General features: G+C 53.5%; 1 protein-coding gene across 7 annotated transcripts in view; it reads left to right on the top strand.

The window, feature by feature from the left end:
* The window catches only part of WNK2 (WNK lysine deficient protein kinase 2), a 99,554-nt gene that overhangs the window by 65,792 nt on the left and 11,396 nt on the right, over positions 1 to 22,366 (top strand). For 3 of the 7 annotated variants that reach the window (XM_060200564.1, XM_060200563.1, XM_060200557.1), the window contains 8 exons: positions 7,363 to 8,183; positions 8,758 to 8,830; positions 10,135 to 10,217; positions 10,315 to 11,012; positions 13,801 to 14,015; positions 15,003 to 15,212; positions 15,939 to 16,037; positions 21,372 to 21,416. In XM_060200564.1, coding sequence (XP_060056547.1) covers positions 7,363 to 8,183; positions 8,758 to 8,830; positions 10,135 to 10,217; positions 10,315 to 11,012; positions 13,801 to 14,015; positions 15,003 to 15,212; positions 15,939 to 16,037; positions 21,372 to 21,416 — 2,244 coding nt within the window. The remainder of the gene's footprint in view (positions 1 to 7,362; positions 8,184 to 8,757; positions 8,831 to 10,134; positions 10,218 to 10,314; positions 11,013 to 13,800; positions 14,016 to 15,002; positions 15,213 to 15,938; positions 16,038 to 21,371; positions 21,417 to 22,366) is intronic. The other 4 variants (XM_060200559.1, XM_060200561.1, XM_060200560.1 and 1 more) reach the window with 4 other exon arrangements.

Genomic DNA, 22,366 nt, shown 5'->3' with positions numbered 1-22,366 from the left:
TCAGAGCAAGTTTCTTTATCAAAAGGAAAAGAAAAATAGAAGCAGTCATTTCTGCCAATGACAAGTCAGTTCATTCGGATTAATTGTTTATGAGGATTACCAAAGGGGTGGGGGGAGCTCAACAAATTATAAAGGTCAGCGGCGCTGAGATATTTGGAAAGTCTATAAAGCACATTATCCTGCTGAGAGCTCAGAGATCCTGGAAACCCAGGACATAAGTCTGGTCCCTTGGGGGCCTCTTTCATTCCTGCGGGGCTAGCTGAGAGGCGCAAAGGGACATCCTGCAGCTCTGCCAGCTTAGAGGGAAGTGGAGCCCTGGTCCTTTCCAGGAGGGTGTCCCTGCTTGTGCTGTGTGGAGATGAGCAAAAGAGTGAGTGCAGAAGTGGGCAGAGCGGGCAGAGCGAGGGCCCTAAGTGTGGCGCCCTCATGGCGGCAGTCTGAGTGTTGAGACCGAGGCGGAAGCACAAGCCTTTCGTGTGGGAAGACACCACCCTTTAGGACCTCTCATTACCTGTGCAGTTCTGTGAATACAATACCTGACACATAAAAAAACAACTGGGTGGTGACTTGTCCAGGGGTAACCCCAGGTTGGAACTCTAGCACTGCATGTGCCAGAGTGAAGCTCTCTTTCTCTGTCTAATACATAGATAAGTAGATCTTTTTTTATTAACTCATTTATTTTGACAGGACAGAGATAAATTGAGAGGAAGAACTAGAGAGGGGAAGAGAGAGACAGACACCCGCAGCAACACTGCTTCACCTGTGAAGTCTCCCTTCTACAAGTGGGGACCAAGGGCTTGAGCCTGGGTCCCTGTGCATGGCAGCACGTGCACTTAACCAGGTGCGCCACCACCCAACTCCTAGATAAGTATTTTTTTTTTTTAAAGATAATATAAAATATTTGGGCAAGGAGCCATAGTCTGGATAAGGGGGTGTGTACATCAGGCCATCTTTGCCACCAGGCTTACTGGCACACCTGCAGTGAGGCAGGACACACCTCTCTGGGGACTTGGGAAACAAGGAGAAGCTGGAAGCTGGGGAGCACCTGAGAATCAAAGTACCACTGAGCTTGTGAGCCTAGTACGTGGTGAGTTTGGTGCCTCCTGGGCTGAGGCCCTCAGGTTTTGACGTGTGTGTGTGTGTGTGTGTGTGTGTGTGTGTGTGTGTGTGTGTGTAAGAGAGAGAGAAGAGAAGAGAAGAGAAGAGAAGAGAAGAGAAGAGAAGAGAAGAGAAGAGAAGAGAAGAGATGGGATCAGGCTTCAACACTCTGGGGCTGATTTTTTTCAGATACGGGTTGGCAAGATACCTCACCTGGATAGTGCACCTGTCTGGGCACATGTGTGGCCCAGGTTTGAACCTGGCCCATGTGGCGCTGGTGAAAGTTTTGGTGCTGTGGTGTCTTTCCCTCTCTCCTCTGTCTCTGTCTGTCTATCTGAAGAAGTTGTCCTGGAGCAGTGAAGCCCTGGTGATGACAATAAACAAACAGACTGTGCTAGGGGATGATTTGAACCTGAGTCATGGCAAAGTGGGCATCCTCCCGGGTGAACTCTGTGGTCAGCCACAATAGTTGTTTATAAGGAGTTGGGCGGTAGCGCAGTGGGTTAAGCGCAGGTGGCGCAAAGCTCAAGGACGAGCGTAAGGATCCCGGTTCCAGCCCCCGGCTCCCCACCTGCTGGAGAGTCGCTTCACAGGCCGTGAAGCAGGTCTGCAGGTGTCAGTCTTTCTCTCCCCCTCTCTGTCTTCCCCTCCTTTCTCCATTTCTTTCCATCCTATCCAACAACAAAGACATCACTAACAACAGCAACAATAACTACAGCAATAAAATAACAAGGGCAACAAAAGGAAATAAGTAAATAAATATTTTTTAAAAATTTTTAAAAATTGTTTATAAACTTTTACACCTGGATCTGATCCTAAATTAGTGCATAGTGCAATTAGAAAATTGAGTTAGTGAATACATTCACCCCTAGGTTCTGAAAATGTATTGGAAGAAATAGCATCAACAATGTGATTAATTTGGCAAAGGCAAAAACTTACTGGTTCAAGAATTTCTTTTCTTTATTGTATTTCTATTTATTTATTTATTATTGGTTAGAGACAGAGACACTGAAGAGAGGGGAGGGAGAGAGACAGAGAGACACCTGCAGCCCTGCTTCATCTTGTGGAGCTTCTTCCCTGCAGGTGGGGGCCAGGGGCTTGAACCTGGGTCCTTGCACACTGTATTGTGTGCACTTAATCAGGTGCGCCACCACCTGACCCCAGTTCAAGAATTTCAAGCACAATAAATTCAATAAAATCTATTATTTGGGCACATCTTAAACTGCTGAAATTTAGGGACAAAGGAAAATTTGTAAAGTAGCCAGAGGGGGGAAATGATACATTACCTAGAGAAGAACCATGGCTTTATTAACTGCTGATCTATCAGCAGAAACAGTGAAGATACAAACTATCGGACAAAACTCAACACTTTCTCATGCTAAAACTCAATAAGGAGGGTATAGGGGTATGCACCAAATACAGCAGATTCACAACTCAAGCCATGTTCAACTAAAAAGCTGAACACTTTTCTTCTGGTTAGGCAAAAAACTAAGTGCCTAGTCTAGCCACTCCTACTCATTCTGAAAGTCCTAGTCTGAGCAGTTAAACAAAAAAAAAGAAATGAAAGGCATCCACCTTAGAAAGGAAGAAGCTAAATGGTCTTTTGAAGATTACGTGAAATACAAAGTGGTCCAGGAGGTGGTTAGATGCAGAAGAATTAGACTCTCAAGCATGAGGTTCTGAGTTCAATCCCTGGCAGCACATGTACCAGAGTGATATCTGATTCTTTCTCTCTTGCTTCCTTTCTTTCTCATTAATAAATAAATAAAATTTTTAGAAAAGAAAAGGCCTGTCACAGCTAGCAAGTGAGCTCTGTAATGTGGCAGGATACAGTACCAAAACTTGTATTTCTTTGTTACAAACAGCAAACTAGCCAAAAGATACATTAAGAAAGCAATTCCATTTCTGTAGTGTTCAAGACAACAGACTTAGAAATGAGGTCAAATAAGAAGACCTGAACACTGATTGATGAGGGAAACCAAGTCACACATGAGCTGAAGGAGTGTTGGTGCTCAGTACTGGAAGGAAAATCCTGTTGAAGTGCCTATGTTCTCCAGAACAGCCTAAATTAAAGCCAGTGGGATTCTTATCAAAATTCCAATGACAGTTATCATACAATGGAACAGTTCTAAAGTTATGTGAAGTCACTGGTGTCCAAATAGCCGAAGCAGTCTTGAGGAAGCGCCAGACTTAAGGCATCTCACTTCCAGATCGCAGGCTGTATTACACAGCCGTCACAGTTGGAATAATATTTATAAACAACTGAAGCCCCACCCTTTCCTGTATATATATATATAACCAGCTTGTCTGTGACACAGCACCAAGGTCTAGTTTCTCCAGTAAATTTTGGGAAAACTGGAGAATCACATGCAGAAAAAGTTAAATTGGACCTCTGTCAGACAATATTTGCAAAAATCAATTCAAAGTAAATTAAAGTTCCCTTCCTTCCTTCCCTCCCCCCCCCCCCCCAGGGTTATCAGTGGGGCTTGGTGCCAACACTACAACCCACTGCTCCTGGAGGCCATTTTTTCCATTTTATTGGGTAGGACAGAGAGAGATTGAGAGAGGGAGAGAGATAGATAGACGGCTGCAGACCTGCTTCACCGATTGTGAGGTGGACCCACTGCAGGTGGGGAGCCGGGGCTCAAACCTGGGTCTTGTGTGGATCCTTGCGCTTAGTACTGTGTGGGCTTGACTGGGTGCGCCACCACCTGGCCCCTCTCTTTTCCTTTTCTTTTCTTTTCCTTTTTTAATTTTTTTATATCTTTATTTATTGGATAGGAACAGCCAGAAATCAAGACAGAAGGGGATGATAGAGAGAGACACCTGCAGCCCTGCTTCACCACTTGCAAAGCTTTCCCCCTGCAGATGGGGACCAGGGGCTCAAACCCAGGTCCTTGTGCACTGTATTACATGCGCTCAACCAGGTGCGCCACCACCCGGCCCCTTCTCTTCCCTTCTCTTCTCTTCTCTTCTCTTCTCTTCTCTTCTCTTCTCTTCTCTTCCTCTTTCCCTTCCTCTTCCCCTCCTGCTCCCCTCTCTTCCCATCCCCTAATTTCCCCTCGCTTCCCCTCCCCTTCTCTCTCCCTTTTCCTTCCTTCCTTCCTTCCTTCCTTCCTTCCTTCCTTCCTTCCTTCCTTCCTTCCTTTCTTTCTCTCCATCTTTCTTTCTTTCTTTCTTTCTTTCTTTCTTTCTTTCTTTCTTTCTTTCAAGTTTCCTTCAATGCAGTGGGGCCAGGCTCAAACCTGGGTTGCACACAGAGCAAAGCAGTGAGCTATTTTTCAGCCTACATTAAAGTTTCAAACATCAAACCGGAAGCCATGAAACTCCTAGGAGAAAACACAGGGTAGAAAAACTCCTTGAGGTTGGACGTGGTGATGATTTACAACACCAAAAGCACAAGCAGTAAAAGTAGAAAATTAGTAAGTGAAACTAACATCCAACTAACAGCAACAAGACAGAGCAAAATGCAGAATGCAGACAGTATTTGCTTGGGCTAGCGTGTGCCACATCTCCCTCCTGCCGAGAGCCTTCTCTGGGCAGCCCACACACATGTTGGTAGCCACGCCACACTCCTGATGAAAACACCAGGCACTTGGCCCGCTCATGGATGGGAGTGTCATCTTGTCCCCCTCTGGTGGAAGTCAGCACCTCAGCCACTCAGAAACAGCAACTTGGGAGTGTCACAGAGGGAGGGAGGGCGTCTAGGACGGGCCGCCCTGGTGCTGTGCCAGACACATGAAGAGAAGGAGACACACCAAAACAAGTGCCGTCAGCCCGCTGACGTCACGACGAAAGTTAGGTCTGGTGCAGCAGTGGTGTTAGACAAATGTACATGGCAGCACTTCAAAGAGACAGACAAGGAAATGGTGTCTAAAGGTCCTGGGCTGGGGTGGTAGATAGAACACAGCACGTACACGCCGGCCGCCCCAGATGTCACAGGGTTTGGGATCCTGGTGTCTCCTTACACACACACACACCTCATTCATTCATTTATTTTTAATTTTCCAAGTCATTCTTTAAATGTATGCTTCATAGTGGCTTAGGAGATTATAAGGCTCCATAGCACGCCTAACACTGAAGCTCTTTGCTCCACCCTCCCAATGAAACAGCTCAATTTAAAGCTTTGTGTGTGTGTGTAATGTATTCATATTTTTGTTTTATTTATATACTTTATTTATTTATTTATTTATTTTGCCTCCAGGGTTATTGCTGGGGCTCGGCGCCTGCACTATGAATCCACTGCTCCTGGAGGCTATTTTTCTTCACTTTGTTGCCTTTGTTGTTATCGTTATCATTATTGGTGTAGTTGTTGTTGGACAGGACAGAGAGAAATGGAGAAAGGAGAGAACACAGATGGGGAGAGAAAGACAGATACCTGCTTCACCGCTTGTGAAGTGACCCCCCTGCAGGTGGGGAGCCAGGGGCTCGAACCGGGATCCTAATGGCGGTCTTTGCGCTTTGCACCACCTGTGCTTAACCCGCTGCACTACCGCCTGACCCATTATACTTTCTTTTAAAATGAAATGCTGGGGGAGTCATAATCGGTGAAGCAGGTCTGCAGGTGTCTGTCTTTCTCTCCCCCTCTGTCTTTCCTGCCTCTCTCCATTTCTCTCTGTCCTATCCAACAATGACGACATCAATAACAACAATAATAACTACAACAATAAAACAACAAGAGCAACAAAAGGGAATAAATAAATATTTTTTTTAAATGAAATGCTGGGTCTCTGCCACCTCCAAACCAACTATTTCATTCTTTTTTTTTCTTTCCAAGTTTGGGGGTGGGTAGGGGGTAGAGTGGAGAGAGAGACAGAGAGACAGCAGCAGTACTCTACCACCCATGGCACCTTCCCTAATGCTGAGGCACTCCCACGTGGTGCTTGTGTCTGAACCCAGGGCGCCGCTGTGCTAAGGCACACACCCTTCCAGGTAATCAATCTCCCGGATCCTATTTGCACTTTTTAGGTTTTCTTTTTTGCCACCATTGTTACCGCTGAGACTTGGTGCCTCCGTGACGTCACTCTTCCCAGTGGCCTTCCCCACCTTTTGTTTTGATGTCTATTTTTTTCCTTTCCTCTTTTTGATAAAAAAGAGAGAGAGAGAGAGAGAGAGAGAGACTGAGAAGGAGAGATACCTCCAGCACTGCTCTATCACTTATGAAGCTTCCCCCTTGCAGGTGGGAACCATGGACTTGAACCCGGGTCTTTGAACATGGTGACACGCATCCTCCAATGGCTGAACCCCCACCCCCACCCCCCCCCCGCCTTTATAAATTTGTTTAAGAGAATACGGTTGTTTTGTAGGTTTTACTTTTCAGAAAAGGACTCGTGGGGCCTGGTAGCGGCATACCCAGCTAAGCACACACGAGGAGCCATGGGCCTGCGGCAGGTGGTTTGGGGGTGACGCTTCCCAAGTGGTGAGGCAGGTTTGCAGGTGTCTCCCTTTCTCTTTTCCTTTTTTTATCAGAGCACAGCTCATCTCTGGCTTATGGTGGTTCAGGGTATTGAACCTGGGACTTTGAAGCCTCAGGCATAAGGGTCTCTTTGCATAACCATTGTGTTATCTCTGCCTCTCTATTCCTCTCCCCTCTCAACTTCTACCTGTCCTATCTAATAGAAATAGAAAAAAGAAAGAAGGGAGGGAGACAAGAACTCAATCCAAACGAGGTTCCCAGCCCTGTGAGCACACGATGCAGATGGAACCCTCAGGCCGATGCTGAGAGAACTCTGTTGAGCTGTGCTCCACTGCTTGCCCACCTTCCTCCTCATGGTCCCTGTTCACACCCTGGCTGGATGGTGGTTCTGCAGGCTGGCCTTCCCAGAGCCTGTCAGCTGGTTCCTGGACAGTCCAGTGAGAGGAAGTGCACTTGCCTTTCTACTTAGGGCCTTAATCCCTTAAGTTCATCCCCCACTCTCTGTGCAGCCAGGTCAGTGTTTAGTGAGCTCACCTGGTAGGTGGGCCAGAGAGTTAGACAGGTGACAGGCTTGCCCTGATGGCTCCGTGCTAAAAGCAAGACCAAAAAGACTATCCGACTACCTTGTCTAGTGAACGTGACTCTGCTAGAGCCTAAGTGGTGGGGGACAGGGGTCAGGACACTAGCAGCAGGGCCACCTATGTGAAGTTGGTGGCTGTGTCAAAAGGCAGAAGTAAGTAAGCTGCATGTGTGGCTACGGCTGGGTGTAGAAAACATTTTAGCTGACAGAGCGCCGGGTGGATGCGGCCTGTGAGGGCTGGCACAGACACACTTCCTGTTTCCTCCAGATCCAGCACCCAGCAAAGACCAGCTGTCTCTGCAGGAGCAACATGGCTCCCTGGCACCTCCGCAGCCTCCCTGCCAAGCAGGCCCTGGGGAGGCCCCTGGCAGCACACCAACCTCTTTGGTACCAGCCTCCCCTCCCATGACAACTCTGCCTCAGGACTTGGGTGCACCGGCTGCTGGCCTCAAGCCACAGCCAGCACTAGGGGCTGCTGTGCAGGCAGGCAGTCCTGGGATGCTGCAGGCACCAGCTGGTGAGAGAGAGACCGTCCCGTCAGGAGAGACTCATGACACCCAGCTTGCCACGAGGCCCACAGTCAGTGGCAGAGAGTCTTGTGTTCTGCCTCCAGAAGCCCCCAGCCACTCCCCTGGCCTGAAGGAGCCCACCTCAGCCAGAGAAGCCAGTGCCCAGGGAGAACCCCCACCAGCTATGGCCCCAGTACCCAGTGCTCCTTGCGGGACCTCTCAGCCCAGCCTAGGCCAACCTCAGCCCTCAGCCCCTTATGCCGTGGGAGCCGTCAGCCTGACCACCCCCCAGTTCCCTAGCCCCCCACTGGGGCCCACGGCCCCCCCACAGCCACCCTCAACCTTGGAGTCTGATGGGGAAGGACCACCCCCCAGGGTGGGCTTCGTTGACAACACCATCAAGAGTCTGGATGAGAAGCTGAGGACTCTGCTGTACCAGGAGCATGTGCCCACCTCCTCAGCCTCTGCTGGCACCCCTGTGGAGGCCAGCGACCGAGACCTCACCACAGAGCCCCTGAGAGGGGACCAGGTTCGCACTGAAGTCTCCGGGGGGGACCTGGCCCTGCAGCCCCCACCAGAGGTGAGTCCCAGCCTTGTTCAGCAGTGCTAGCCCCTGGGAAGGGCAGGATGGGGCAGGGCTTATGCAGAATCCCCTGAGTCACAGCTGAGCAGCCTGCTCAGAGACCACTGCCCGTGCCCAGCCTGCCCTGCCTGGATGCCACCCGGTTTTCAGACGGGACAGGAAGTTCTGTGGGTGAGCTTCAGAGGCAGCAGGGGAGTCAGTCCCACAGCATCTCCCTTTCTTTTCTTTCTTTTTTTTAAATTTTTTTTCTTTTTTTTATATTTATTTATTTATCCCCTTTTCTTGCCCTTATTGTTTTTTATTGTTGTAGTTATTGTTGATGTTGTTATTGATGTCATCGTTGTTGGATAGGACAGAGAGAAATGGAAAGAGGAGGGGAAGACAGAGAGGGGGAGAAAAAGACAGACACCTACAGACCTGCCTCACCGCTTGTGAAGCGACTCCCCCGCAGGTGGGGAGCCAGGGGCTCGAACCAGTATCCTTACGCCCGTCCTTGTGCTTTGTGCCTCCTGCACAACCCACTGCGCTACCACCTGACTCCCTGCGTCTCCCTTTCTGATGCTTTCTCCAGGCAGAGGAGTCAGACGTGGCTCCTGGGAGGGCGTCTGCGTTGGAGCAGACCACATCCTCTTTGCCACTAACAGGTAAGGAACCCCAGGTCACCAACCTAACACCTGAGCTCCTCCTTGCAGAAAATATTCTGTGTCTCTGCCTTTGCCATTCCTGGAGCACCTGGGTGGGTTCCAGACATGACAGCAGCCAGCGGCACAATGTCTTAGATCCACCCGAGTCCCGCCCAGCTGAGGCCACATGTGCATAGTCCCAGAAGTGAGTGAGAGCCATTGGCTGGTTTCAGGACTTGGTCAGGCCTGTCCCCCCACCTCTACCCTGCTGTTGCCAGCCGAATACTCGCACAGGGTGTGTTCACAGTGAGTGACTGTGGGTTACTGGAGTTTCATGGTTATTTCGGACAAAGAGTAGGATTGAGGGGGGCAGGCGGTGGCACATCTAGTTATGCACACACACTGCAGTGCACAAGGACCCAGAGCTGCCTGAGGGAGGAGGCCAAGAGGCAACTCACCACTGAACCGTGCATGTGGACCTGAATTCAGATTCCTGGCCGCCACATGGAAGCGTCTGTACAGGGGGATACTTCACAAGTAGTGGAATAGTGTGCTCCGTTCCTTCCTCCCCTCCCCTCCCTTTTCTCTTTCCTTCTCCCCCTCTCTCCCTCTTTCCCTTTTTGTCTCTTACCCTCTATCTTAAAAAAAAAAAAAAAAAACCTGCATAGAGCAAAGGAATTGTATGTGCACAAAGCCCCAGAGATAACCCTGGGGGTTAAAAAAAGCTTTTGCAGGGATCTGGCTGGTAGTGAACCCTCTGTCCCTGGAGGCATGAAAAAAGATGATGCCCATCGCTGGCCCTTGAGGAGGGGGCCACTGGCACTGATCACAGGAGGGACATGTCCAAGATGGGCCTACCCAGGAACCCCGCACAGCCCTGCTGAAGCTCTGTCAGCTCCTGCCCTGTAGATGCAGGACAGAATTTACAGCTTCCTGGGGAGCCTCTAGCATTTGGATTCAGCTCAGGGACACATGGCTTTTTCAGCTGAGAGGTATCAGGGAGACAAGTTCTAACATCAGGTGACAGGTGGCCTGGCAGAGATGACAGTTGAGAATCGTGGGGCCATCAGGTGAGACAGATGAGGAGGGTTTGTCTGCACCTGAGGGAAGGAGTCAGGTGCTGCACCAGTTGAATGGTGTTTCCTTCCTCCCCGAGGGCAGGGGACAGGGGACAGGGAGGACATCGGTTTACTTGTGGTGTCCTAGTGCTGTGAGTCAGCTCAGACAGCCTCTTGGGTCACCACCCCCCGCCTCCCTCCCTTGGCCCAGCCAGTCTTCCTCTGTTCCCTTCCACCTCAAAAATAACAGCTTTGATGTTCTAACAGCAGAGACATCTTCCAGCAACTCTCTGGGCTCCGATGGAGGATGTGTGGCCTCAGATTCTCCCGTAGTGCCTAGCGCTGCTCAGGTGAGGGGTTTGCTCTCATGAGACACTTAGCTGGTCATTGGGGCCGTCCGCGGGTGGAATTCTGGGTGGAATCTCCTCATTTCTGCTTGTTTCCAAGGATGCCCCTGTTTCTGCCTCTGCTTCTCCTGCTCGTCTGGAGCCCACAGACCAGATTGACGGGGGCCCCAGGGAAACCTCAGCTGAGCCCACACAGAGCAGCAGCCCGGGAACGTTGGCTGAGGGTGGCCAGGCTAGCCAACCCCAGATGCACGGCACTCTGACTTCGGGGCCCCCTTGGAAACAGCCAGGACAACAGGACGGCAGCTCACCAGCCAAAACCATGGGCCGGTTTTCTGTGGTTCGCACCCAAGATGAGTGGACACTGGCCTCCCCCCACAACCTGCGCTACTCAGCCCCACCTGACGTCTACCTGGATGAGGTCCCTCGCAGCCCAGACATGCAGCTGGCTGTGAGGAGGGCGCAGACAGCCTCCTCTATTGAGGTGGGCGTGGGGGAGCCCGTGTCCAGTGACTCAGGGGACGAGCATCCACACCGGAGGCCGCCCGCACAGAAGCAGAACTCCCTGCCTGGCAGCACTGGTGTGGCCGGTGACTTGGTGAAGAAGGCCACGGCTTTCCTGCACAGGTCCTCGTTGACTGTCTCACCGGGCCTAGAGACGCCTAGCAGGGCAGCAGTGAAGATCCCCACTATCAGCGTCACCTCCTTCCACTCCCAGTCCTCCTACATCAGCAGCGACAATGACTCAGAGATCGAGGATGCCGACATCAGGAAGGAGCTGCAAAATCTGAGAGAGAAGTAGGTCCTGGGGTGTTAGGGGGCAGGTAGGGGTGAAGTCCAGGTCACATGGTGTTCCTGTGTGGTTGGTCAGCTTGGCTCCTGGCCCCTGGGGGTGGTGCCTCCTCCTCCTGTGACCCTCAGCTGGACATCTCTCCATTCCCAGGCCTTCCTCACACTCTCTCCTGACAGGTACAGTTGGGGAGACCATAGCTAGCTGCACCCTGAAGTCCTCGCAGGGCAGGAGGGTCCAAGCATAGTGACTGCAGTATGGAGAGGTGGCTGGCTGTGGAGGAGGGGCTGTGATCAGGGCACCTGGCTTAGACTAGGAATGCAGGCTCCATGTTGGCGCCCACCCTGCCCCCCTCCACCCTCTCTGGGGCCTGTGTACCACTTGTATTACCTCAGCTTCTCCTTCTGGTGTTGTAGCACAGCGAAGGAGCGTGGGCTGAGCTGTGTGCAGAGAGGCCTGCCAACTTGGTGGTGCTGGACCCCAGTAGGAGGATCATGAGGGTGACTGAGAGGTAGAGTGGGATTTCTAGGGTTCCTGAGGATGGATTGTCCAAGGCACCAGCAGGAACAAGGGGCATCACTGTCCCCAGCTACCTCACTGCTGTGAGGGAATCTGTGGAGAGCGAAGAGTGTCTGGATGTGAGATCAGAAGTTGGGGAGATGTGGCCTGGGCAGGACCTGCAACCAGGGGAGAGGGGAGGCGGGCCTTAGGCCCAGCTCCAGGTGACCGTGGGGCGTGGCCTGAGATAGAGGGTGGAGGATTTAGACTTGAAGGACCCCAGAAATGGAGGTGGAAGCCAGAAATAAAGGCGGTGGAACCAAGGATGGTCTGAGGTCAAGAGGTGAAGAGGCATCGCCTGGAGATGAGGTGTGAGACCTAGAGTGGAGCCTAGAGGTGGGGGGGGAGGGGAAGGGTGTGGAGGGCCTGAGGGGTAGGGGGCAAGAGGCGAACAGCTGAGGGTTTGGGGAAAAGGACAACTGAGAAGCACGTATCTGGGAAGGCATTTGGGGAGCCTGAGAAATAGGAAAATCAAAATAATAAGCGCAGGCTCTCTGGCTGAGAGAGCAGGGCACCCTGGGGGAAGGGTACGACACTGTGGACTGCGGTGCTGTCCAATGGGAGAGAGCCAGCTCTTCTGCAGCCTGGTGTGGGAGCCCCAGTCCTAACCCTTGAAGCCGCCAGGAGCCCCTCGGGCAGGCAGGGCAGAAGTCATGGGGTGGATTCAGGATCAGGAGCCTCAAAATGGGGGAACCCCAAATCCTTCAGAATAACACTTCCCAAAGCTAACCCAGCAGCACTCCCTTAACCTTCCGCATGGGAAGTTCACACCCTGTGAAAAGGCCGACTGTTACAGCATCCATTTCCAGTCTGCCATCTCCCCAACATTTGGGGGGCACAGCCACTCAGACTTCTTTTATTTCTTTATTAGTAGTTGAAGAGAGTAGTTTTTCTACTGGGTTATTGGGGGGGGGGTGGGGAATCACGTTTTTCTGTGCAAAAAATGTGTCATGACTTTTCTGCAAGCCAACCAAACAAATCTAGCAGATCCTGAAGATACAAGAGGTAAAATCAGAACTTCCTGCTTCATTTCCAGTTATGAAAACACACCTTTTTAATTTAATTTGCCTCCAGGGTTATCACTGGAGCTTAGTGCTGGCACTACGAATCCACTGCTCTTGGAGGCCATTTTTTCCACTTTATTTGCTAGGACAGAGAGAAATTGAGAGGGGAGGGAGAGATAGGGAGAGAGAGAGACACCTGCAGACCTGCTTCGCAGCTTGTGAAGCAACCCTCCCCCCCCCACACACCGCAGGTGGGGAGCTGGGGGCTTGAATCTGGTTCCTTGTGTGGTTCTTTGTGTTTACTACTGTGTGAGCTTAACCACGTACACCACTGCCCGCCCCCCCCCCCCAACACACCTGTTTTATAGATGTGCATGAAAGAGGAGTTGGGTCTGGGATAGGGCTGGGGGCTGTAGCTCCCTGGCCTGGGTGGATGGCCCCCCACAGATGAGGGATGGCAGTGGACCTACCAGTTGCAGGAGCTGGGGAACAAGGAAGCTAGTCAGGAGCTCAGCCAGCATATCCCCAAGGGGCACAGCAGGGAGGCACCAGCCCTTTAGTGTGGCCTAGAGCCAGCCTTTGTCTGAATTTTATCTGCATCTAAACAATGGCTTCCTACCTAGGGACCTGTCAACTTCTGCTCTGGGCACTGGGGGAGGAGAAGGTGGGAGACATTGTTTTTAGGGTTCAGTCTGGGCTGGGACCCTCCTGGTTAGGAAGGGCCAGTGTGTCAGGCTCCTGGTGAATTATGCATGTCTAGGAGCTGCTGTGCAGGCACCAAGTCCCCCTTCACGGCCCCGCCCATGTGAAATGCTCTTTCTCTAGCCACAAAGAAAGAAGTCCACTTGCTTGCCTGATACTGGAGCGGCACCACCCCCCCAATCCCCAGTACTGAGTACTGACTGTGTTTCTCATTCACTTGTGTCAGCACCGATGCATTTAACATCACTGGTGCCCACTGCCTCATGAATTGTAAAACAGCCGTGGTCAGAGCTCAGGCACCTGAAAGTGTGCCTCTCCTTCCTGCAGTCTGTATTGTGGGTGTCAGCTGTCAGGGGACCTCAGGGACACTGACCTGGCTAAAATGTATATGAAATGATGCCTAAATGCCCCCTAGAGTCTCCTCTGTGCCCGGGCTAACCAGTGGGCGGCCCGTCCCTCTCCTCACCACCTGGTCTGCCCCACTCCTGTCCTCAATGGTTGGAGCTTCAGGAGAAACCTCTGTCCCCTGCAGGCACCTGAAGGAGATCTCAGAACTGCAGAGCCAACAGAAGCAGGAGATCGAGGCCCTGTACCACCGCCTGGGCAAGCCGCTACCCCCCAATGTGGGCCTCTTCCACACGGCTCCCCCCGCTGGCCGCCGCCGGAGGACCAGCAGGAGCAAACTGAAGGCTGGGAAGCTTCTGAATCCCCTGGTGCAGCAGCTCAAGGCCGTGGCCTCCAGCACAGGTCGGGGTACCCTGCTGTCTGACTGAGAGGCGGGCTGGGGCAGGTGGGGAGGGGGCGGGCAGCTCAGTGCCCATGTGTACCCCAGACCTGAGGAAATGCTTGAGCCCCTTTCACTGGAGCAGGGAAACCACCATGGGGTTTCTGGGCCAGGGCCCTGTGTGCAGTGGGACTGCCAGCACTCAGTCCCAACCAGGGTACCCAGTCAGGAGGGCAAGGCCTTGGCTTCCCAGGATAGGAGTGAGGACCCATCCTGTCATGGTGCTCCCCATTTGTTCTTCCCTGCAGGGTGCTCCTGGTGTGGGGCTGCTTTCTCTGGCCCCATTTCTTACCTGCTTGTCACTTGCTTCTGGTGAGGTTGAACAGGTGTCTTTGCAGGAAACGGGGGAAGAGGAGACGACTCCTCCCTCCCCATCAGTAAGCCATAACAGCCTAGTTTGCTCCAACCCACCTCCTTGCATGCAGGGACCCCTGTGAGGCCCTCTGTGGCCATTCTGACCCTGTCCATCATGCGTGAAAAATAAGCTGCCCTGCGTGTGCACACTGACCCGGAGCCCCTCCGCTCAGGTCGAGACCATTGAGCCAAGGCTCCCCAGGGCCAGCAGCCCTCCCTCTCACCGTTGTGGGCTACCTGCGAAGTAGACTGCCAGGAATTGCAAGAACTCCAGGAACCCCCATGCCCACTCGCAGCACGAAGCACAGACTAATTACATAGGGAAGGCCCGCAGGCTCACGCTGAGCCCAGGAATGTCTCCAGGTGGACTGTGGCCCTCTGACTCTGTTTGCTCACCCCTGCACAGGAGTGGGGAGGGATGGAGTCCATGGTTGTATCCTCTAATCACCTCACACCCCAAAGGGGTGAGACTGGCCACAGGTGCACAGTGCCTCTGCTTCCCCAAGGTCACCTAGCAAAGAGCAGGGAGGATGCCTCGCCGTGCTGCCAGTCTGCCCACGCGCCTCATCCTGCCTGTCCCCCTTCTCCCCACCCAGGTCACTTGTCAGACTGCAGCAAAGGCCCTCCTGCTAAGGACCCTGCCAAAGCCAGTGCAGGGCCCGCGGCAGCTGGCACAGCGGCCGCCCCGGCTTCAGACCCCAGTGGGAAGGCAGTTCAGACCCGGCAGCCTTGCTCCGTCCGGGCCTCCCTGTCTTCGGACATCTGCTCCGGCTTAGCCAATGATGGAGGCGGAGCGCACGGCCAAGGTGATTCCAGTTTGCCGTCTCCGGGCATGGTGTAGTGCGTCGGGCCTGTGTGGTGTAGAGGGGGTGCAGCTGCGGCCCAGGCTGCCGAGCAGCTTCCTAAAGAACGAGGAGGAGTAGCTGTAGCCTTGAGAGAAGAGAGCGGAGTGCCCCACTGCCACCCGGTTTTGCTGTAAGCGGCTCCCAGGGAGGTGATGCTTTGCTAGAGCTGTCCTGGGGAAGGCGCCAGGACACCGGGACGCCAGCCACGGTGTGTACGTGAGCTCTGCACCGGCCCCCAGGCACTGGCCGCCCTGCCCTGCCCTGCCCTGCCCCCACACCTGCGCCCCCTGTGTCCTTCTGTCAGGAGGGTCGGCTGGGCACGAGGGCTCAGCTCTTGGGCTGGGAGCTGGTCTTGAGGACGAAGCGCTCATCACCGCTGCCGTGGACGCGGCGGCCGCGCGGTGAGGTGTCCCCACGCCCCCCACCTCTGCACAGAGAAGTCGTGGCGACTGCTCGAGGCCCCCCATCCCCACCCCGCACGCTCTCCTGGGGTCTGCTTCTCTTCCACTCCTACATTGCCTCCTTTCCATCCTGTGGTCGGTGGCTTTGGTTCTCCGGGCTGGGCTAGATGGAGCCGTGGCTGTTAAGTGACGAGGCTGATGTGGCTGGTGGTGTGTAGGATGAACCCCCCCCAGAGACCTGTACTTGATGCCTGTCTCTTTCTCTTCCCTCTATATTCATTTGCAGGCTGGACGCTTTACCACCCAACGTCTGAGAGAGTGGCCTATAAGTCTAGTAGCAAACCTCGCGCTCGATTCCTCAGTGGACCCGTGTCTGTGTCCATCTGTCTGTATTTGTTCTTTTGTATTTTATCACCTCCTGGCCCTTGGTTTCTCCCTGCCCCCCTGTCTTCATTATTTTCATACATTGTGTAGGAGACTCCCCCACCCCCATTGGACCACCCACTTAATACTGAAAGCAGACTCCCATCCATGCCCACCTCTTGGCCCCACAGAGTGCCAGTGCATGCTCTCCGCTGTGCCCGGCACCAGCATGCACACAGCCACTGCCCTCCCGGCCTTGGGCACATTGCCCCCACCCCACGCCATCCAGGCTCTCTGCATTCCTTTTGTTACATTTTTTTTCCTTTCTTTTTTTCTTCTTTTTTTTTTTTTTTTTTTTAATGTTGGACGTGGTTTTATTTCTGTTGCAACTGTGGCAAATACCAAGTCTGCTGTCCCCCGTTCCAGCGACAACAACAACAAAAAAAAAGAGAGAGAGAGACCACCCTGGCTTCTCTAGACGCATGGTGTGTTTCACACATGTCTGGACTCTGAAGACATGCATGTAGCGAGCCAGCACAGTTGCAGAAGGTCATTGGAGGGTGTCACTTCTGTAACAAGGACCGTATCACGACATTTAGTACTGTCACGCCCACCCCCCAGCCCCTGCATGTGGAAATGCCGAGAGAACTGCTCCAGTTAGGTTGCTTGCCCCATGTCTGCTGGGAGGCAGGGTCCTCAGAAGGCATCATTCCCAAATTCCCACTCGGGCTGCCCTCGGGCCAAATGCACCCCGTCCCCTCTCTGGCTGGAGCACTTTACTTGGTGGATTCCTCTTCATCTCACGGGTCTCCCGAGATGAAGCTGATCATGCAGCCCCCCCCCCCAAGCTCTAAACCAAAGCCTCGTTCCAGCTGTGCTCAGACCTCCTGGTGCGCTCTCCTAACCCACAGGGACGCATGTCTAAGAACGGCACACCTGATGGGGGCCATCCGGTATCATTTTTTTTTTTTTTTTTTTATCTCTTAGGGCAATTGGCAGATACATCCAAAACTGCAGGATGTTCTGGCTTCTGTCACTGCTTTTATTTTTTGTTTGAGTTTTTTACAACCAAAATAATTAACTTTTTTTTTTTTTTGCCAATTGGATCAGATATGCTGGTTTGAGGCACGTGGCTTTTTGCTGGTACAAAAAAGATACATTGTGCTTGTCGGGACCTGGAGGCCATGTCCATAGTCGTGTCCATCATAGCTCAGGCTCCATTGCCATCAGAGGACCTGTGTTAGCCTTCTTGGCAGGGGCAGCTCAGAGGCAGCCTGGCAGCCTCCTGTCTACTGGCAGGGTGCCTAGTGTAGCGTGGGTGTCGTCAGGGCCTCTGGTCAGTGTCGGGGGCGGGGGGAGCCAGCCCTCTGACTCCCTATGGCTCTCACTGCTTGCATGCACCCAGGAAGTCCTTGGTGTGCAGGGTGCTCTCCAGGCACCTCTGAATCAGACAGGCATCTGTGTCACTCAGGAGAGCCACCAGCCCAGCCCAGGGTGCAGTTTGAGCCCCCTGAAGGCTTGCCTAGAACCCTGGAGGTAAAACACGGGTGTGATTGTAGTACACATGCCTCTGAGGTCATTGCCACATTAGCCTTCGACCCCTGTGGTTCTGGCTCTTATAGGTTTTTGTTTTACTATGAATTACTGTTCTCAGATGAAAAGAATTGTGAGGCACAGCAGGGAGGGAGGGCTGGGATTTCACTTCTGACCCTGTTGCTGAGAGAGGAACAGCAGAGCAGAGCTTATGGGTGGGGAGAGGGAGTCTAGGTCGAGGCCCGAAATGCCTGGTATCCTTGTTTGCACTGGTGCAGAGTAGACTAGGAAAGCTTAGGGGTTCAGTGGGTGGGGGGGCAGATAGCATAAAGGTTATGCGAAGAGAGTCGTGCCTGAGGCTTTGAAGTTCCAGGTTCAATCCCCTGCACCACCATGAGCCAGAGGTCAGCAGTGATCTGATAAAAAAAAAAAAAAAAAAAGAGTGGGTTCAGCAGAACTCCCCTGCTGCTCTGGAGGCATGGGATGTGCCAGGACGCCCTGTCCCCTGTGCTACAGTATCACCCAGTCCTCCGGGGCCTTTGTTGGAGCTGCCGTCTGCTGGTTCCTGGGTGACCAGGTTGCTTTGACAGCTAAGAGGAGCCGAGCAGCACTCATGGAGCACCAGGGAATTGGGAGGGGGAGGGGCGAGCTGAAGGCTTGGCGTGGCCTCCTGAGCACAGGGAAGTGGGAGGGCCAGGCTGAGTGGGGCCTCAGAGTGTAGGCTACAGGACTTGAGGGAAGGAGGGATCTAGCCTGAGCTAGAGCTCAAACCCCCAGCAAAGTCTGCCGTTTGCTGCCTTGAACTGAGCACACCTGGGAGGTTCTGACCAAACAAAACGTGCATGGCGTGTTTTGAAGCATAGAAAGAAAGTGAAGCTCAGGGAAGGGGCCAGGTAGACTGAGGTATGGCGGACAGGAGGGGTGTTGTGTGGGTGTGGCAGCTGCAGGAGGTCAGGAGGTTCTCCCCCCCCTCCCCCCCCCCCCCAGTGTGGGGAGGTGGCCAGACTTGGTGCAGAATGTGGGGAGAGTGTAGCCTTGGGGAGGTCAGGGGGCTGGACTCCTTGGCAGAGGTGGAGGTGAGGGCATGGTCAGACTGCTGCTGCTATCTTACAGGGCCCTCTTGGGGCTGGGAGGGGGCCACCCTTGGTAGAGGAGTGTTATCTATAGGACCCTCCTACAGCTGTGGCGGGTCTGGAGAAGCTTGGGGACTGTGGATGCAGGAGTCAGAGACTAGAAGGCCAGTGGCCATGTACTCCGACTGATGTCCTTGCCTCTCCCTCCCCACAAGCAGGAGCTGACTCCCTGTGGCTTCTGTGCACCCAGAGCCGTGGGCTCAGCTCTTTCTCTCTCGCCGCCTGCCACAGACCCAGCATCCATACTGGGGCAGACTTTACTCTGTCGCCCACCCCCCACCTCTTGTGAAGGCCGCTGTGTAGCCCCTGGCCCTTACCGTCACACTGACTCCTTCTGGTTCCTCTCCAGAGAGTCCACTGTGAGAGAAGACAGTTACTTAGGAAGGAAGTGCCAGCCTCTCCCACTGCAGGCTGTCTGTGGGGCAGGTCTCCGTGCAGCTTGCTGTTGAGGCTTAGAATTAAGTCACCCCAGGGAGGAGCCAACACTCATTCTGCCCCCTGAGTTCATGCTTCATGGACACATTTGGGCATTAGTCTTTACTTGAGAGAGAAGTTGTTGCTCAGTGTAGAGAGACCCTTTTGTGCCCATTTCCTCCCATGCCAGAACACCCACCACGAGTCTGGGTGCTGTGAGGGAGGGAGAGCAGTCTGTCTCTCCTGAGAAGGCTCCACTTCACATGGGTGGGACACGGCTCCTCCTGCAACCTCTTCATGGCCTGGGAAGAAAAGCAGGTTTCCCCAAAGCTGGGGGAAGCCATGTTGTTCCCCACCCCTCACCTGCCACATGACAGTGCCTGTGGGACCTTCAGGCTGACTCGCCATAGGGCCCTGAGTAAGGAAGTCCTGTGGGGAGGCCTCCACTCTCTGGCTGGTTAAACCATCCTGCTTCCTGCAGGCTTTGGGTGGCATCCATGTGGGTCTCCTGGGAGTGCCAAGGGGATACCTTGTTGATCTTCTGGAGCCCTTGGTGAACCCTGTTGAGTTCCACATGTTTCTCCTCTGCATTCAGTCTCCTGTAGGTCCTGTGGGGACCTTGTATGTGTCCCCAGAACTCTCGTGTTGCTATGTTGTGTCCTGGTGTGTATGGGCAAGAACTGAGGTTGGGGGGCAGGCACGGTGTGTACCCCAGTGTGGAGCAGATGAGCTGGGCCTGGGTCGAGACCTGGCCATCATATACCACGTGTGCTCACCTTCAAGGCCAGGTCTCAATCCGGGCGCCGAGGGTGTCAGGTATGTGTGAGTCACTGCTGTCTGTGGCCCTGCACGCAGAAGGAGGGACCCGCATCTGGCTGGTGTGTGTTTAAAAGTCTACCCTGGGGACTGGAAGCTGTCTGTGCTCCAGAGACCTGGGGCTGAATCTGGCAAGGGTATGGCAGCCTGGCCGCTCTCATGGCAGGCGTAGGCTCCCCCTGGTGGCTCTGAGCAGGCAACTCCTAGCCTACTCGTTCTGTGTGCACTTGAGGACCTTTTAAAGTATCTGCTGCCATCAGGCCGTGGGGCCCCGGCAGGATGGTCAGCTTCTCGCACTCCTGCCTCTGTTAGCAGAGTCTGGAAGCTGCATCAGGTAGCTCTTCCCCTCAGAGCTACTCCCCAACCCAGAGCAGGAGGCAGAGCCTGTTCTGATGACTGTGTGGCGAGGCCAGGCTCTCTGAGCCCCTGGACCTTGGGCTTCTCCTGAAGGAGAGTGCTGGCGATGGCACCGATTGGCAGCAGGTGGCTGGGGAGCATGGGTGTACAGACGACTGTTCTTGCTGAGGGCCAATGGGCCAGGGTGCAGGCAGACCCTCCCTGCTGGTGCAGCCTTGCTAAGTGACCTTGGGGACATCTGGGCCATTCTCACCTTCTCTCCTTTGCCTTCCCAGCTGTCTAGAAGATTGCAGGGTAGGCGAGGTGTAGCTGTCCCTCCTAGTTAGCTTGGCCAGGTTGTGCTAGAACTGAAGTGGACACACCCCCTGGCTGTCTTAGCCCAGAAGCCACTGGGGCCTCAGGCATCAGTAGCTCTTTGTGGTGGTTTGATAGCAGGAGGCTGGGAGGCTCCTCATGCAGGCCTTGTTCCTGCTCTGTGGACACATCTGAGACAACACAGCGCTTTACAAAGAATTGGGGTGGGCCCTGAGTTCTCTCCTTAGATAGGATCCCATTGGTAGGAAGAGTCCTACTGGACACCCACCGCAACAGGCTTGGTCTGGGATCCAGGATTGGCCTCTAACCCACAAAACAATGTATCTTTTTGCACCTGGAAAACCTCCCTGGGCTTGGTGGCTGGCTCCATTGAGGACCCCGGTGGCCGACATCAGCAAGTGTCCTGGCCTCAACCAGTGGGGCTCTCAGAGGAGCCTTGGTTTAAAAACCAGGCCAAATGCTTTGCTCTTTTTTTTTTTTTTTTTAATTTTTGCATCCTCTTTCTTTTTCACTTTTCTTTTTGAGTATGCTTCTAGAGACCCACACACACTTCCAGCTGGAGCTTGGGGGCTTGGCCCTGCACCTCCACCCCTGGCGAAGCTGGTGTGAACCTGCACACTGACTCGGGTGGATGCCCCGTTAGCCAGGGCGCTGCCCCTTCTCTCTGAACTGCAGGCCTTGTCCTCCTCACACACTGATGACCTTTGCTTAGAGTGTGGTGGCTTGTCCCCCGTGTGTGCTGTCCTGCCTAACCCTGTGGTCTTGTGTCGTTTCTTCTTCCCTTGCAGGGTCTGCCTTGAAACGTCTCTGTCTAGGCAAAGACCACAGCAGTCGTAATTATTGGGTTTTTTAATGCCTTGTCCACTCTCCATCGCATGGGCTTTATCGTGCTAGTGCGCTTCAGGGCTTCCTCGGGTTGGGGGCCTAGGAGCATCGGCCGGGAGTGGGCCTGCCCTAATCCCACCCTCTGCAGCCATCTTCCCTCACCTGGCCTAGAGGGTCAGCACCCCTTGGCCTCCCTGGCTCCCTAGAGTTAGTGCCTTCTCGCCAGCCCCCATCTGGCAGACTTTCTTCTCCAGAGGTCCACGCGTTACCGTCACAAATTGGCTCCTTTTCCAAAATGGTAGGAAAGAGCATTTCCTTGAGTTGCTAGAGACAAGGCCCCAGAGGAGAGATGCCAGACCAAACAGGTCTCCACCTACTCGGGCCACCCATGCTTTCTCATCTCGTGCCCTCTTCCTTGCCCCTCCCCACCCCAACCCCCCTTTATTTTTCCTGGCTGAAACGGTCATGTAGAAGTAGCTCCGTGTATGTAAGATCCCATCACTACTGTCTAACTGTTTGCATCTGTGCTTTCCCGTGGCTGCCATTAAGTTAGACTACATTCTACAATGGCTTGTTTGAAGAGATGGTCACAGAGTTATCTTTTCATGCAGACAATTATAAATTGGCTGTCTCAAAACTACCAACCAGAAATTATATTTGGGGGCGGAGGACAGAGGAAGGGGACACAGTGAAGACCTGTTTTCAAGCCCCATCTTAGTCATTAAATGTAAAAAAAAAAAAAGGTCTCTGTGAGGAGGCCAGGCTTTCTGCCGTCATCCAGCCTCCCTGCATCCAGCAACAGGCCGCAGCCCCAACAGGTACATGAACTCGCAGGGCCCAAAGCAGAAAGCTCTGGATGCTGTGACCTCACCCCAGTGTTCAGCTGAGGAGAGACACAGTTCCCAGTGTCTTAACTTCTGAAGCACCAAGCCATTAACAGTGGGAATGACACTGACAA

This window comes from Erinaceus europaeus, chromosome 10, assembly GCF_950295315.1.
Source record: "Erinaceus europaeus chromosome 10, mEriEur2.1, whole genome shotgun sequence".
Lineage (NCBI taxonomy): Eukaryota > Metazoa > Chordata > Mammalia > Eulipotyphla > Erinaceidae > Erinaceus > Erinaceus europaeus.
The sequence above is the reverse complement of the archived record's forward strand: the minus strand, read 5'-3'. Positions and strand labels throughout refer to the sequence as shown.